The sequence below is a fragment of the Cyprinodon variegatus genome, unplaced genomic scaffold, assembly GCF_000732505.1.
Source record: "Cyprinodon variegatus isolate N-32 unplaced genomic scaffold, C_variegatus-1.0 Scaffold452, whole genome shotgun sequence".
Taxonomy (NCBI): domain Eukaryota; kingdom Metazoa; phylum Chordata; class Actinopteri; order Cyprinodontiformes; family Cyprinodontidae; genus Cyprinodon; species Cyprinodon variegatus.
The window spans coordinates 131,699-143,888 of NW_015150905.1; the positions used below are offsets into that span (position 1 = coordinate 131,699).

General features: G+C 38.9%; 1 protein-coding gene across 1 annotated transcript; it reads left to right on the plus strand.

The window, feature by feature from the left end:
- Positions 1–6,186: 6,186 nt before the first annotated feature.
- LOC107093910 (protein snail homolog Sna-like) lies at positions 6,187–10,397 on the plus strand. Its single transcript, XM_015389257.1, has 3 exons — positions 6,187–6,467; positions 6,881–7,396; positions 8,990–10,397. Exons 1-3 carry the CDS (start codon positions 6,392–6,394, stop codon positions 9,172–9,174), a joined length of 777 nt encoding a protein of 258 aa, XP_015244743.1. The 5' UTR covers positions 6,187–6,391; the 3' UTR covers positions 9,175–10,397.
- The last annotated feature ends 1,793 nt before the right edge of the window (positions 10,398–12,190 follow it).

A 12,190-nucleotide genomic window follows, 5' to 3' on the forward strand; every position in this document is an offset into this window, starting at 1 on the left:
CCTATGAATATATGCTTAACAGGTTAGGTAGCACTGATGGGGAGGTGGTGACCCCAACATAAAGGTAAATAAGGATTCCTATTGGACTACCAAGTTATTGATAGCTCATACATACCGATTTCTTTTCTTTGGGTAGTGTTTTCTTTCTTGCATGTAATACCAATGTTTGAGACATAAATGTGCAAATCCTGTCCCCAGAGTAAGTCTTTTTTAGTAGTATACTGTGTTCTTTTATTTAGAAATTATAAATATTTGCATGTACAAATCATTTGAAAAGTTTAATAAAAACTTAATACAAAAGACTGAAGCCATACTGAAATATTCTTAAACTGTTAATGTGAATTTTTTTCTTGAACTTTCATTTAAATTTCTTTAAAAGCTGACATGAGGAGATCCTTTAGAGTGAACAGAGAAAGGGACTCAAACCATTCCCGTTTCTGGAAACTGACCAAAAGTTTTATTGAATGAAACAAAAAACTGAATGCATGCACACACAAAAAAATTGTAGAGGTGACACTTCTTTTATCCACTAATATGCAAACATATCCATCAAAAAATAATGTTGTACATCTTTCTTCACAGTGAGAGGAGAACACATTTATTTCTTCTATAAGGACTAGTCCTGTATATAAGTTAAAATAACAACTTAGCTGCCCATTACTCAATAGAATAATGTTTTATTGAGTTAGAATTGTGGGTATTAAAGTAAAAGAGCTGTGTGTTTATTCAGGAATAAAAGTAATATAAGATCGGCGAGCTGGTTCTCAGTGGCTGAGGCTGCGATGCCCTGGCTGCTGGAGGTGGAAGGAGTGTTGTTGCACTATTTGGTGGCCGTTGTTTTGCCGTTGGAGGGCGTTGCGAGATGCATGACGACGCTCTGCCCAGGCCTTAGCCTTCTGGGCACAAGTGACCTGGGTCAGCTCTGCCACAGCTTTAGGCTGGGAAACATAGCTAGCCACAGGCCGACTGGTTGAAGAGCTGCTGGGAGGAATGGTGGGCTCTGAATGCAAGACGCTGGATAGACAGACAGGAAATATAGGGGGTGGGACAGAAAAACAGCATGAACTCATATCTTTAAAAATGTTCTCTTTGTGTCTCTTGCAAAAATCATTTAATTGAAAAAGAAAACAGAAGAACCTCATAGTCACACCTGTTCATTTCTGTGTCTGCAGGTGCGTCTTCTTGAGAAGTGGTGTTAGATTGCTGTGCTGCAGCCAGCAGGGCATCCTGGTTCTCACATCCACCTGCCTCTGATAAAAAAACACAAGCAAACCTGTTATGCAACTGTGTTGCTGTTTAATCTGCTTCGTTCTACGGTGAAATGAGCATTCATTACATAAGGGTGTGCTGTTTTCTGTTTAAACAAAAGAAATAAGAAAAAAACAAAATGGCAATCTGATCATAAACAGAGAGCACTCAAAATGTTAGGAGAGGGAATGGGAATGTTTTATTGTCTCATTATAGATTAGTCTATTTGACTGCAGTTAAAAGGCAGGAAAAGTCCTTGAACTTTTTCACATTTGGTCACGTTTCAAATTCAGAATTTCAGGACAAGAACAAAAAAGGTGGTAGTTCTAAAGTTATTGATAATATAATAATAATAATAAAAAAATAGGTTTTGATATAAAAAATGTCATCATAGTGGTGTGTGTGTTTAGCCATCCTCTTTCTATGTTTTTTTTCATAGTTCTTTATTTAGCTCTGTCACTTCTATCCAACAACTCTGGCAAAGTTCTGTAAACAATGTAAAAAAAAAAAAGCCTCCCCCCAGCATGATGCTGCCATCACTGTGTTTCCCACAGGTAATGGTGCGTTCAGGTGATTTAAACTTTAAGTTCTTCTCCTCACATAACATTTTAGATCTATACTGAAATGTCCAATTTTCATTTCAACTTAACCTGGCACAGTTTCCCTTTGTTTGCTGTGTTTCTTAGATGAATTGTGGAAAACTGTAAATGACTTCCTATAGCTTTCTTTCAACATGTTTGTTTGCTGTTTTTCCCCCTATAGTTTAATCAAGCCATTATTCTTTTTCACATTCCATACTAGAAACCTACATAAAAGTCTGAGGCTGTACTTTGTTAGCAGGACAACATGTAAAAAAGGCAAATAAAATTCTCTTCAAGGGGTTTGGATAATTTGCAAGGCACTGGGTTCATAGGTTTATAGTACTTAAAAAAATGATTAGCTTATTTTAATATTAATTTCAACCTCATAACCTGATATTATTCTACTTGTCCTACCTTCATGGTTGACAACAAGCCAACCATCCACAGCTACTTCTCCAGGCTTGACTTCTTCAGGGTTCTCTTCCCCACCGAACAGGAGACGAGCAATTGTCCTGAACATGACTCTTTCTTCCTGTTGCTCCTCACTTGATTCTTTTCTGTTTTCTGCTGTAGGACTTGCGATCTCACATAGACGCAAACTGCACCAAATAATGATAAAAAGAACAAAACAAATAGTTAAGTGCATCGTCATTTATAAACTGACAAAGCAGCACTAATCTCTACAAAAGCGGATTAGGGCCAGTGAAAAAAATAAAAAAAAGTTAACTATGTACGTTTTATTTCAGTATAATATCAGAAAAAAGTCAGAATTCTGACCTTTTTCTCACAATTCTGACTTTAATCTCACCTTTCTGACTTTTTTTCTTACAATTCTGACTTTTTTCTCAGAATTTTGTTCTTATAATTCTGACTTTTTTAGAATTCTGACTTTATTTCTCAGAATTCTGACCTTAATCTCAGAATTCTGAGAAAAAAAGTCGAGATTTTGACTTTTTCCCCCATATTAAACTGAAATAATATTTTAAAATCTGTTAACTATTTTTTATTTTTTTTTGCATGGCCCTAATACTCTTCCGTAAATCTCTCTCTTCATATTTCTTTTTTTTTTTTTTTATTCAATGTTTGGCTGCTGACGACAGAGTTCAATGAAAAGGCAGCATACTAACAGAAAACGGGCATTGTTTTTTCCATCTGTGTGCAGAAATGAAGGCGGGGCTTATTTATATTTCAAACACCACTTTCCGATTTTCCCCCAGAAAATAAAGATGCTTCTTTTCTGATCTATTTTACTTGAAACATCATTCATATGACAGAGTATGACTGTTGTTTTAAGAATAAAAAATCATAGACTATCTGGATAAGAAGATCTGACCAAACAGATCAGCTTCTTATAATTCTAATAAAATTACACAGCTCAAACTCTATAAATCATGTTAATTCTCCTCGCCGCCTGATTGAACGACTTTAAGCAGACAGCGACCGCTTTTTGAGTGTTTAATGATAAATGATGATAAATGATGCAGCCATCTGTCTGTCGTGTATTGAAATTAGCTCGTAGAAAAAATGTTTTCTTACCTAGATTCAGCTTTTCTGATTAACTTTATTGCGACCTTTCACTATGTTTTTCGGACAATCGCACAATCCAACGGCGAATTCTAGGTGCCTTGTTTTGTTTTTCAAATGAAGCCCCGCCCACAGGGATCGGCCCACTCTGAGGAAAGGACCAATCAGGGCTCGCGAATGGAGCCCGCCGTTCAGTTTGAGTGTTCTGAATGGTGCCTTCCAACAACCTCGGAAAATTGGAACTTCAATATCTTCACGCTCGAATTAAATTTATCCATGTAACAAAACAATAGTAGAGTGCAGTCCATAATTCCCCTTACAGTATTATGTTTACAAAACACTTGGTGAAAAAAAGATCGTTGGATTTGTTCGTTGGATTTATTAGGATATGGATGTATTCACTGAGCAGCAATTCACCCCATCAAGACACAGGGCTTGTTTCTTACCAGCATCAAACAGCACCTTCAAAAGTTATTTCCCTTATCTACTGATTGACTGCACATATCATATGAAAACAGTTTAATCTCTGGGACAAATAATGTGTTTTATGGCTGGTCATTACTATGGTGTATGGCTGAGGCAAATGCATGTAGCTGGAATTTTTATAGGGATGATACAGATTTTTGGAAGTTCAGATTAGTTTGCTCTTGGTTGATTTATTTCAATCACATCATAGTATATTACCAAAATGAACATTATACTTGAGTTGTTACTTGAAATACATTAGATGACTTAAGTATTCCCTGCCTTGTTATTCTGACACTGGCATGCATTTTTCCAAGAACTGGAATGCACTTTACACTATATTCAGTCATTTACCCATTCATGCGCTGATGGTGGCAAGCTACATTATAGCTACAAATGCCACAGTGCTCTTTGACAACCAACGGATAGAGCAAAACCTTCGGTTTCATAATTATTTGTTTTATTATATTCCTGAACTGGAACATTTTAGTTTGATTTAATGTCAGAGGGTAAGAAAATTATTAAATTCAATTCAGATTATTTATATAGTGCCAATTAACAATACACATCACCTCAAGGCAAATCACAGACACAATTCAAGCAGATCATACAGTTAGATTGGTTAAAAAAAAGTTTCTAAGGAAAACCAGCTGATAGCATCAAGTCTTTTATTGTTTGAATTTGTTGTTGATTTTAAAGCCATCCCTCCCACCTATAATGCATGCAGGGACAGTGGAGAAGAAAAAAAAATCCCTTTTAACTGGAAGAAACCTCCAGCAAAACCAGACTCCATGTAAAAGGTCTTCTGCCAAGGTTGACTGGGGGTTCAAGATGACAGAAGCAGACACACAAAAGGAGTATAGAAACACTGATCCATAAATACTTTGTATATTAGAAAATATAACAGTATACTAGCTCAAAAGGTGGCTATCTCTATGAAAGCAAGAGTTAGCAGATTAAGTCTAAACCAGTTTTCATGTCACAGGGATAAGATAGCACATGCAGTAAGACGCAGTAAAAGCTATGCCCATGCTTATATTTAGGAGAGAAACAGGACTAAACACAAAAACATAGGCCCAATTCTATCATCAATAACCCAAGCTATATGTTTGATCATCCTTCTGCTTGAAGCCTGTGATCTTCATCCCTGACCACACATCTCTGATATATTTCTGTTGGAGCTTGGGTTCCTGCCTCTTCCTGTATGCCTCCTTGCTTTCATTTATCTTGATCTAAAGTTGTTTCTGTATAATTCTCAGTAATTCCCTGTCTCCCTTCTTAAATTCTCGTTAAGTAGTTGCTTCAGATCACTTGTGATGCATGGTCTATTATTTGGAAAGAATTTCACTGTTCTGTTAGGGATGGTTTTATTTACACAGAAGTTTATGTAGTTAGTCACACACTCAGTGATTGCATTGACGTCCTCTCCATGTGGCTGACACAGTGCATCCGAGTCTGTAGCGTCAAAACAACTTTGCAATGCTTCTTCAGCTTTCTATGACCACCTTCTTACAGTTCTTTTTAAATACAGGTCCTGTCTTGTAAAGTAGCTTATACTCTGAGCAGAAAGAAACAAGATTTCTATCCGGTTTCCCAAAAGGAAGTCTCACTTTAGAGATGCTATACTTGAGAACTAGAAAATTGAATTATATTCTTTTGCCTTTGCGTTTAATACAGCACATGTAAGTATTTAATTTTGCTGCATAACATGGAGCACTTTTCACCATTCTGCTTTCTTGTAGTTGTATTATTCTCTCTCTTGGGATAATTTCTTCCATAAATCACATCAAAATATTTTCACAAACATATTTCTTCTCAGTTTAACTTTTGAATTTCTTAAAGCTATAATTAAAAAATAAACAACAACAAAACATTTTCTGCTGACCCCCATCAGCTGCACCCCAGCGCCAAACTAAAAACAGCAGTGCAAACTTTCATCCAGCAGGTGGAGCAATTTCTCCACAGAAATCTGTTTACGTTTAGTAATGATGGGAATGTTTGCAGCCATGTTTAACTGTTTAACTGGACAAATTACCAAAGTTATTGATTTTTTTTAACTAACTAACTAACAACAACAAAAAAAAAACAACAGTGTGATTTTAGGTCGGCTTAACATATTTAGTGATACCAAAGTTTGGGTAGATTTCTTATTTTAGATTGACCTAAATAGTGAATTAAAGGTGGGAAATGACTAACTATTAAAGTGCTCTTATCTCCTATCCATGTGTTAAATGTGTTAGCTGGTGTTTTTTTGGTGATGTGAAATGTGTGAGGCTTCTTCCCAAACTTCTGAGCAGTGATATGCAGTTGTGTGGGGAGGGGCCCTCCGGGCGAGCACACTCCTCCTTGGCTGTGTTGGAGTATTTCAGAACAGAGGCCAGTATTTAGTCACTCAGCAGAGGAGCTTTACATGTAACTCAGTCGATGATATCCATCCCACCTTGTTTGGATCAAAAGGAGGATCTTTCTACTGTCTTTTTTTCAAGGACTGTTGCTCTTTTCAACTCCCAGAAGCGCTGCGTCGTGACCGCAGGTTCTTTTTACGCACAGATCTTAAAATCAAAAAAAGGACAATGCCTCGTTCCTTCTTGGTAAAGACGTATTTCGCTAAACAAAAACCAAACTACAGTGAACTGGAATGTCAGAATGGTGAGTTCTGAAGCGGTTTATTCTTATAATATGTGAATAACAGTCAAGTGGTTCACCTGTTGCAATATTCTGAAAAAAGTTTGGCAGCGTTTGCTCCGAAAGAGGCGACTCCCTGATCAAGTCAGGGCCCGTTAGATGCACTTTCCCCCCTTTCTGCAGAGACAGAGCTCCATTCATGTTACAGACTCTTGTGAATACGTGGGAGGAAACGGCCCTGGAACTTTCCCATATGGCTCTTATTTTATGCTCATCTAATAAAGAGGAAGTTTGTCATCTAACCCCACACCAAATAAGACCAAGGGATAGTGTCTTTGTTTGATATATAAAGTGAAAACCTATTTTTAAACTGCTTGTTTAAATTTAATTAGTTTCAATTTTGTTATTTCCTAACCATTCTCCCTTTTTACTCCCAGATGCTTCAATGGAGACCTATCCTCTAGCTGAAGTACCATCAACAGACAGCACCTCCACCTGCTTCCCCACAGGTCTGGTGTGGGACCTGAGCGTCCTCCCTGCACTCTATCTGCCTTCAACCCTTTCAGATCCCTCTGGCACCTCAGGCCCCCTGGACCTGAGTTCCCCATGCAGCCTCAGCAGCAGTGCCAGCAGCAGCGGAGAGGAAGATGAGGGTCGTACCTCCGACCCCCCCAGCCCAGAACCTGTCATCACATACGCCCCTCGCCAGAGGATGAAGTGCACCGGCATTATGGCTCACGTCAGCCCCCCTGAAGAAGAAGAGGAAAGAGGAGAGACCCCCGTTACAGCTGCTAGGCCGGCTTTCCTCTGCAAACACTGTCCCAAAGAGTATACCAGCTTGGGCGCACTGAAGATGCACATCCGCTCACACACCCTACCTTGTGTTTGCACCACCTGCGGGAAGGCGTTCTCCAGGCCCTGGCTGCTCCGTGGCCACATTCGCACACATACAGGTAAGGTTGGAATTCTGTCTACAAGTAGTGCAAAGCATTGCAAGTTTTTTTTAACTATGGCCAAAAGGCAGCCTGGGGCCCCAACAAAATGTAGAAATACATCAGTTTTCAAATGCACCCCTTCTAAACATACCAAGGCAAAGCCCCCCTTCATAAAAAGTTACATCAACAGTCAGATGCTAATGCTGATTTATTATCTCACTGTAGCTGTTCGTCAAAAATCTTCCACATTCTTAGAAAATAAGCACCCAGAGGGTCTACGACTCCCGTGAGACAGCCATGTGTTTATGGATGAGGAAATCATGTAGTCGTGTGATTCAGCAGGTTGCTCCCTCGTCGTTTTGGCATGACAATCTATCTGATGAACTCAACGCTTGATCAGCAGACATTATCACACAGGGAAGCCCTCTTTGGACTCATTGATCACTCATTGTGTTTAATGTCTCGGTAACAATGAGTCGTCGGCTAATTATCTTATCACGGCTGCTGGGGGGGTGGGGGCACCTGAGTGGAGACAGAATAGGGACAAAAGGTTTAAGGAATGCCTGAAGGCTCACTGCTATCACTGAGTACTTAGTACCTGCAGAAACTTGTTAGCTTCTTAATCTCATTTGGGCCTGATTGAATCATGCTAATTCAGTCAAGCTCTGACCCCAGCAGCCCAGCCATGTGATCCTCATTATCTTTACAATGTGTCTGTGTTTATTCATGTGTTTCTGTTGGCTTTTGTTTGAGGTGTTAATAGAAAGCTGCATTCAATATAATCCAGTCACTTTTTGAGGAGGACTATTGTCATCACCTTGCAAGATATCTGTGTTGATGTCAGTCGATGAACAGAGTGCCACTCTCACAGCCAGCACATTTAGACAAAAACCTTTAAATAAGAACTATTTCTATTTCTACTGATGTTCCTCAAGGTTTTGTCCTCAGCATCTCCTTTTTTAATACATATTTAAATTTTTCTACCCTCAACACATTATATCTTTCATCATTTTAATCATTAATTTTCAATGCTATGCGCATGACATCCTTCATCTCATCAAAATTCTTCCCACCTCGACAATTTTAACTCACTTTATACGCTCATTGCGTAAAGTCAGCTGATTCCAGTGATCAACAATTACAAAATGTCCCTTCCCAAGAGGTTAAAAAGTCTAGATGTGTGGAAAGCTATCTCACAATTATCACATAATTAACACCATCCAGTCTTCTCAAATCCACCCAATATAATCTAAGTTGTCTCTGTCTCTCTTTGAAACCAAAGTCCACCACCTTGCCTGTTTACTGCCTGGTCAGCTACCTTATTGATTCTTGCAATTCTTTTCTTTCTGGTCTCACTCCCTAGCACCTTCATAAAATTAATTTGGTTTGCACACACCTTTGAATCCATCTAACATGTCGGACTCATGTGCATCAACAGAAGTTCCTTCTTCCTCCAATCACCTTTAGTCCAAATTGTCTAATGGCAGTAGCACTGAGAACTGAAGCTTTGTCCTTTGATAAACATATCCATAACTCAAGCTGTGATTTCATTGGTTTATGTTGTGTTTCAAATGTTTTAAATTCAACCCCTCTCCGTCCCTCTCTGTCTAGGCGAGCGCCCATTCTCGTGCCCCCACTGCAACCGAGCTTTTGCGGACCGTTCCAATCTGAGGGCCCACCTGCAGACCCACGCTGAGGTAAAGAAGTACCAATGCAGCGTCTGCTCACGCACCTTCAGCCGCATGTCCCTGCTGCAGAAACACAGCTCATCAGGGTGCTGCTCCAATTTGGGATGAGGCACCACAAGGGGCGAGGAGAAGAGCCACCAGGAGCTCAGTGACATGGAAAACATGTGAAGCCCTTTCAGATTGTTTAAAATGCCACAAAGATCACAAAACTGCCTGATTTAAGAGACCTGGAGGGAATCAGCTCTCACTGCGGATCTAACTTACAAGCATTTTGTTTGGTTCTCTGTTCCCTTGTAAAACAGTTGAGAAGCAGTTTTTTTTTAAATATCTTCTATTTTTGACTGTGTTTTTGAGGCTGGACCATTTGAACTGAACAAAACTCACTCGAGTTAAGTGCCTTTCTTGCTATGTGTGCCCATTCCAAACAACAAATACCATGAATTCATTGGATGAAGAAGTCGTCTCCCATCTTCTTCGTGGTGCCGGTCAGCTCAGGATCATGGCAGAGATGCAGCTGCTCAGAGGTAGGGGTGCGTGGGTGGGATAAATCCCTTGGCGCGTCTGAAAGTGCACACACAAAAGCAAATGCACACAGCTGTCCCTGGTACTGTGGTGCAGATAGACGAGGTGCTAACAGGTGCTACAGCCATGACCTTCACTAGCTGATAGCAGGTGACTTCCAATACCCTTGGTTTACTTAAGGAAAAAGAGGAAGTATGTCATCACAGAAGAATGGAACCAGTTTATTTGTTTTTTTTATTCCTATGCCGATGTGGATCATTGTAAGCCTCTGTTTTGACTTAAACCAGAACCTTTGCTTTAATCCGATGGGTTTCAGTGATAGGAAAAGCCATTCTGCTGTTTTCCAATAAAAAAGTCAGTGTGTCTCCTGCAAACATGTATAAAAATGAAAGCCATGCACTCAAGGTTACTACAGTGTTAACGATATCACCCAAAGCCATATGACTAAAATGAATGTGCCTTGAAATTGTATTATTCATGCAACCAAAGTGTGCCTTTTTTTACCTCACGTGGTTTTAAATCCTGATTTCAGTATTAACAGAGAATTAGTTAAAGTAAGAACTGCCAGAAGGCGGGGACCAAAGATGTAATCAGTTTACACCATGGAAACATGGTTGCCTGACATGTGATGAAAGCCATGTAAAATGGACCATACGTAAATGAATTTCTAGCATTCTTAAATATTTTACAGCTGTATTTTTAGTGCAATGTAAAGATGATGTGTTAATTTTTTTTTTTACTTTGCTGTGTGTTCACCTTCAATTCCTGTATGCCTTAAATGATGCATTTTCATTCAATAAAGTAATTTATGTTTATAAAAACAAGCGTTGTTTAGTTATTTTTGGCTCACAGATTGATAACAATAGTCTAAAAGATATCTTTCTTTGGCTTAAAGCCAGTAAAGTTGTAGGACAGATTCATAAATGTTTGATCATTAACCGGGAGAATAATTAGCAGTGGGGAGTAAACTGGCTGAGCTGAAGAGATGTTACAGAAGCAGGTGAGCAACATGCTGTGATTGGTAGGAAGAACTGAATGCATCTGCTTCCAGTTTCCACCTGCCATCTACTTCTACTTCTGTGGCTGTGTAAACATTGCAGGATGTGCAAATGTGAGAATTACAGGTGCAAGTTCTAGTTAAGCGCTGTTTAGATCAGTGTCAGGAATCTAGAGAAACTAAATCATTTTGATCAAGCCCTCCTGAAACGACCCTAATGTGGAATTGTAGTCAGCTATATTGTATCAGTGCTTGGTGAGTGTTTTTTTTTTTTCGCTCTCACTGAGAGCACAACATATATATTCCCAGACAGTGAGTCAAAGTCTGGCGCTTTAGATTCCCATGGCTCCTCCATTCTCAGTCCGTAAGTGAAGCTACTAGTCACTCTGCCTGTCAAGTCAGTCGCCGTGCGTGGGCTGAGCCCCAGCCGAGGCCAGTGTGGAGTGAGGTAAACTGTTCCACAGCATCGTTCCTGGTTTCCTTCTGAGTCAGGGAAATGTCCTCACAACTAGCCCACAGGATGGCTTCAACAGTCTCTTTATATAAACCTGCTTCAAATGGGAATGTTTAGGCCGGGACTGGGACCCCGTAGGGGTCTTATGACTGAGTCAGGAAAAAAAATAAAAAATCTGATAGTACACTGAAGTAAAGAAGTATGGGCTTAAAAATGTAGCTTTACAATGCGGTAAAGTAACACATTTCATTAGTGGCCTGCACTGGTATTGTAATCATGTCCAAGTTAACAAACCCATTAATGATGTCCGTGACAGTGCCACACATAAAGTGGATTTTCTGCAAGAAAGCCTTAATACTCTGCTTTGAATTTAATTTGCTGTAGATTCCCAAACATGAGCATGTTTTCCCTCACTTTTGATTTTACTTATCGATTCCTTATGTCATAATTTGGTGATTATTAAAGTCCTCATGTTTATAGTTGCATACCAGGTTTATAAGAACTCCTGCTCATGCCTGACTTCTGATTGGTCAACTCAGAGCTCACTGTGCAGCTCCCAATTTCCATTATCTAAAAGGGTTTTGGTCATAAATAGTAAAGAAGCATCTGTGTAAACTAAGAACATCTGATTATTTTTATCTCAAACTATTGGTGAACATGTTGCTGTTCAAAACGAGTTCATGTAGTAAAATAAAATCATAGTGAACATAGTCACACAATAAAAATTTCAAAATGGGTTTTGATGAGGCCAGTTTGTCAGAAATGTGTCTTTTCTAAGCAGGTTTTCATTTAACTTGTGATTAAAGCCACATTTCTGTATTACAAATGTTTTTACTGTCTACGTAGATGATGAATAATGTGATCATATTTTGTTTTCATTTTTATTGGCTGTTGGTAGAAAATGATCATTGTTAACAGTAACAAAGGTTTGTAAAAACCAGCCTGTGTGTGGTTACTAAAAATATTTCACTTATTGAGCAGAGAGTTATATCAAAACTTTTTTTTTTTAATAATCCAAGTGATTTGCTTCTACATCAAATGTCCAGCAGTTTTGCACCGTGGCACTAGATGACTTTGAACTAGCCTGACATCATCCTCAGCTAATTAAAATCTAATTTATTGTTGATTTAGATAATATCTATATATTATAT